We start from the raw sequence: 3994 nt of genomic DNA on the forward strand, positions 1-3994 counted from the left end.
ATGACGTAATGAAGTTCAAACGGATATCACGTGACTGATGTGCATGTGTGTGTGTGTGTATGTGTGTGTGTGTGTGTATGTGTGTGTGTGTGTGTGTGTGTGTGTGTGTGTGTGTGTATGTGTATGTGTGTGTGTGTGTGTGTATGTGTGTATGTGTGTGTGTGTGTGTGTGTGTGTGTGTGTTTCAGAGGAAGTCGGCGGCCTCCACAGTGACGCACCATCGCCATGGCAACAACAGCAACAACAAACTAAACGTTGACCTCCAGCTTCTCTAACCGTGTCTGTGTCACATGATCACCTGTACATAACGTTACACACAGGAAGTGCTAATAAATGTTGAACTGTCCCAGCCGAGACTCCATGTTTCAATTATTGATTATAGATTATTAACATCAGATCAGTTTAGGTTCCACCTGAAGAACCCTGAAGAACCCTGAAGAACCCTGAAGTCAAACTGATCCAGTTAAATGAAAGAGTCTAGACCTGCTCTGTGTGGAAAAAGCCTTTATAAATAAAGATTAATTGATTGATTGACCCAGATTAACCCCCAGAATGCATTGCAGCATTTAGAAACACACCTGCACAGGTGACAGCAGGAAGTCAGTCACTGCTTCCTGTTTGAATATCACCACTCTGAACATGTATGTCTGCGTAATATTACAAACATCAGACACTTCCTGTCTCACAATGATGCTGAAAAACTAGTCCGTGCATTTGTTACTTCTAGTTACTTCTTTTTTTTTTTGGGGGGGGGGGGGGGGGCTTTTTGCCTTTAATGTACAGGTTAGTAGAGAGACAGGAAACTGGAGGCAGAGAGGGGGGGCAATGACACGCAGGGTAGGACCGCTCGGTGGCTGGGGTCGCCTGCAGAGAGGACTGTAGCCTCAACACACGGGAGGGGGGGGGGGGGGGGCTAAACTCCGCCACCAGCTGCACACGTTCTGACAAAAACTAGAAAATTCAATCTTTGTTTCAGACCAGTTCAGTCCATAAAACACACATACATCAAGACACAAACTAACAGAATATATATCTATATCTAAAAGACATACAAACACTCCAGTGCCTCCAAAAACTAGAGAAATAGCAGGTACTGCTCTTTGTAGGCTGACTGAAGCTTCACCATAAAAGTAAACATATCATTCCTAAGAAGAGTCCAAGGTGGGAACAAACAGCTGACTGGCTCTCGTCCATCTGGAGAGCAGGAACAGGATTCACAGGATGCATCATCATGAGCCACCTGAGGTTAAATTTAGCCTTACTGTAACGGCACCACAAGGGGGCAGTATACAGCCTTACTGTAACTGCACCACAAGGGGGCAGTATACAGCCTTACTGTAACGGCACCACAAGGGGGCAGTATACAGCCTTACTGTAACGGCACCACAAGGGGGCAGTATACAGCCTTACTGTAACGGCACCACAAGGGGGCAGTATACAGCCTTACTGTAACGGCACCACAAGGGGGCAGTGTACAGCCTTACTGTAACTGCACCACAAGGGGGCAGTATACAGCCTTACTGTAACGGCACCACAAGGGGGCAGTATACAGCCTTACTGTAACGGCACCACAAGGGGGCAGTATACAGCCTTACTCTAACGGCACCACAAGGGGGCAGTGTACAGTGGAGTACAAAAGGCTTTAAACAAAGCAATTTTAACATTATGCAAACACATAAAAGTTGCGTGCCAACATATTTGCTTGTACATATAATTTACAGTCCTGTCGCTGTATCTCATCATCATCATCATCATCATCATCATCATCATCATCATCACTCAGGTCATCCCTGATCATGTGACCAAGATACTTCACAGTCAGTGGATTCTCCGCCAAGAGGAAAGCGGGGAATGTTCTCTTCATGTCTACCTTAGTCTTTATAATCATGACTACACTCTTTGTAGAGTTAAACTTAATATCAAACTGTTTCCCCTAACCCTGTTACACCCTCCAGACCATCAGCTGTTTCCCCTAACCCTAACCCTGTTACACCCTCCAGACCATCAGCTGTTTCCCCTAACCCTAACCCTGTTACACCCTCCAGACCATCAGCTGTTTCCCCTAACCCTAACCCTGTTACACCCTCCAGACCATCAGCTGTTCCCCCTAACCCTAACCCTGTTACACCCCCCAGACCATCAGCTGTTCCCCCTGACCTTAACCCTAACCCTGTTACACCCTCCAGACCATCAGCTGTTCCCCCTGACCTTAACCCTAACCCTGTTACACCCTCCAGACCATCAGCTGTTCCCCCTAACCCTAACCCTGTTACACCCTCCAGACCATCAGCTGTTCCCCCTAACCTTAACCCTGTTACACCCTCCAGACCATCAGCTGTTCCCCCTAACCTTAACCCTGTTACACCCTCCAGACCATCAGCTGTTCCCCCTAACCTTAACCCTGTTACACCCTCCAGACCATCAGCTGTTCCCCCTAACCTTAACCTTAACCCTGTTACACCCTCCAGACCATCAGCTGTTCCCCCTAACCTTAACCCTGTTACACCCTCCAGACCATCAGCTGTTCCCCCTGACCTTAACCCTGTTACACCCTCAAAACCATCAGCTGTTCCCCCTAACCCTAACGCTGTTACACCCTCCAGACCATCAGCTGTTCCCCTTAACCCTAACCCTGTTACACCCTCCAGACCATCAGCTGTTCCCCCTAACCTTAACGCTGTTACACCCTCCAGACCATCAGCTGTTCCCCCTAACCCTAACCTTAACCCTGTTACACCCTCCAGACCATCAGCTGTTCCCCCTAACCCTAACCCTGTTACACCCTCCAGACCATCAGCTGTTCCCCCTGACTTTAACCCTGTACCCTCCAGACCATCAGCTGTTCCCCCTAAACCTGACCCTGTTAGACCCTCCAGACCATCAGCTGTTCCCCCTAAACCTGACCCTGTTAGACCCTCCAGACCATCAGCTGTTCCCCCTAAACCTGACCCTGTTACACCCTCCAGACCATCAGCTGTTCCCCCTAACCCTAACCTTAACCCTGTTACACCCTCCAGACCATCAGCTGTTCCCCCTGACCTTAACCCTGTTACACCCTCCAGACCATCAGCTGTTCCCCCTAACCCTAACCCTGTTACACCCTCCAGACCATCAGCTGTTCCCCCTAACCTTAACCCTGTTACACCCTCCAGACCATCAGCTGTTCCCCCTAACCTTAACCTTAACCCTGTTACACCCTCCAGACCATCAGCTGTTCCCCCTAACCCTAACCTTAACCCTGTTACACCCTCCAGACCATCAGCTGTTCCCCCTGACCTTAACCCTGTTACACCCTCCAGACCATCAGCTGTTCCCCCTAACCCTAACCCTGTTACACCCTCCAGACCATCAGCTGTTCCCCCTAACCTTAACCTTAACCCTGTTACACCCTCCAGACCATCAGCTGTTCCCCCTAACCCTAACCTTAACCCTGTTACACCCTCCAGACCATCAGCTGTTCCCCCTAACCTTAACCCTGTTAGACCCTCCAGACCATCAGCTGTTCCCCCTAACCTTAACCCTGTTACACCCTCCAGACCATCAGCTGTTCCCCCTAACCCTAACCTTAACCCTAACCCTGTTACACCCTCCAGACCATCAGCTGTTCCCCCTAAACCTGACCCTGTTACACCCTCCAGACCATCAGCTGTTCCCCCTAACCCTAACCCTGTTACACCCTCCAGACCATCAGCTGTTCCCCCTAAACCTGACCCTGTTACACCCTCCAGACCATCAGCTGTTCCCCCTAACCTTAACCCTGTTACACCCTCCAGACCATCAGCTGTTCCCCCTAACCCTAAACCTGACCCTGTTACACCCTCCAGACCATCAGCTGTTCCCCCTAACCTTAACCTTAACCCTGTTACACCCTCCAGACCATCAGCTGTTCCCCCTAAACCTGACCCTGTTAGACCCTCCAGACCATCAGCTGTTCCCCCTAAACCTGACCCTGTTACACCCTCCAGACCATCATCATACAGCAGGTGATTGATCA

General features: G+C 49.7%; 1 protein-coding gene across 1 annotated transcript in view; it reads left to right on the plus strand.

Annotated features, from left to right (window-relative positions):
- Positions 1 to 3994, plus strand: part of LOC128374502 (uncharacterized) — a 23103-nt gene continuing 19109 nt past the window's right edge. Inside the window, exons 1-2 of the mRNA XM_053334771.1 lie at positions 1 to 5; positions 2187 to 3983. Coding sequence (XP_053190746.1) covers positions 1 to 5; positions 2187 to 3983 — 1802 coding nt within the window. The remainder of the gene's footprint in view (positions 6 to 2186; positions 3984 to 3994) is intronic.

This window comes from Scomber japonicus, chromosome 15 (genome assembly GCF_027409825.1).
Source record: "Scomber japonicus isolate fScoJap1 chromosome 15, fScoJap1.pri, whole genome shotgun sequence".
NCBI classification, from domain to species: Eukaryota; Metazoa; Chordata; class Actinopteri; order Scombriformes; family Scombridae; genus Scomber; species Scomber japonicus.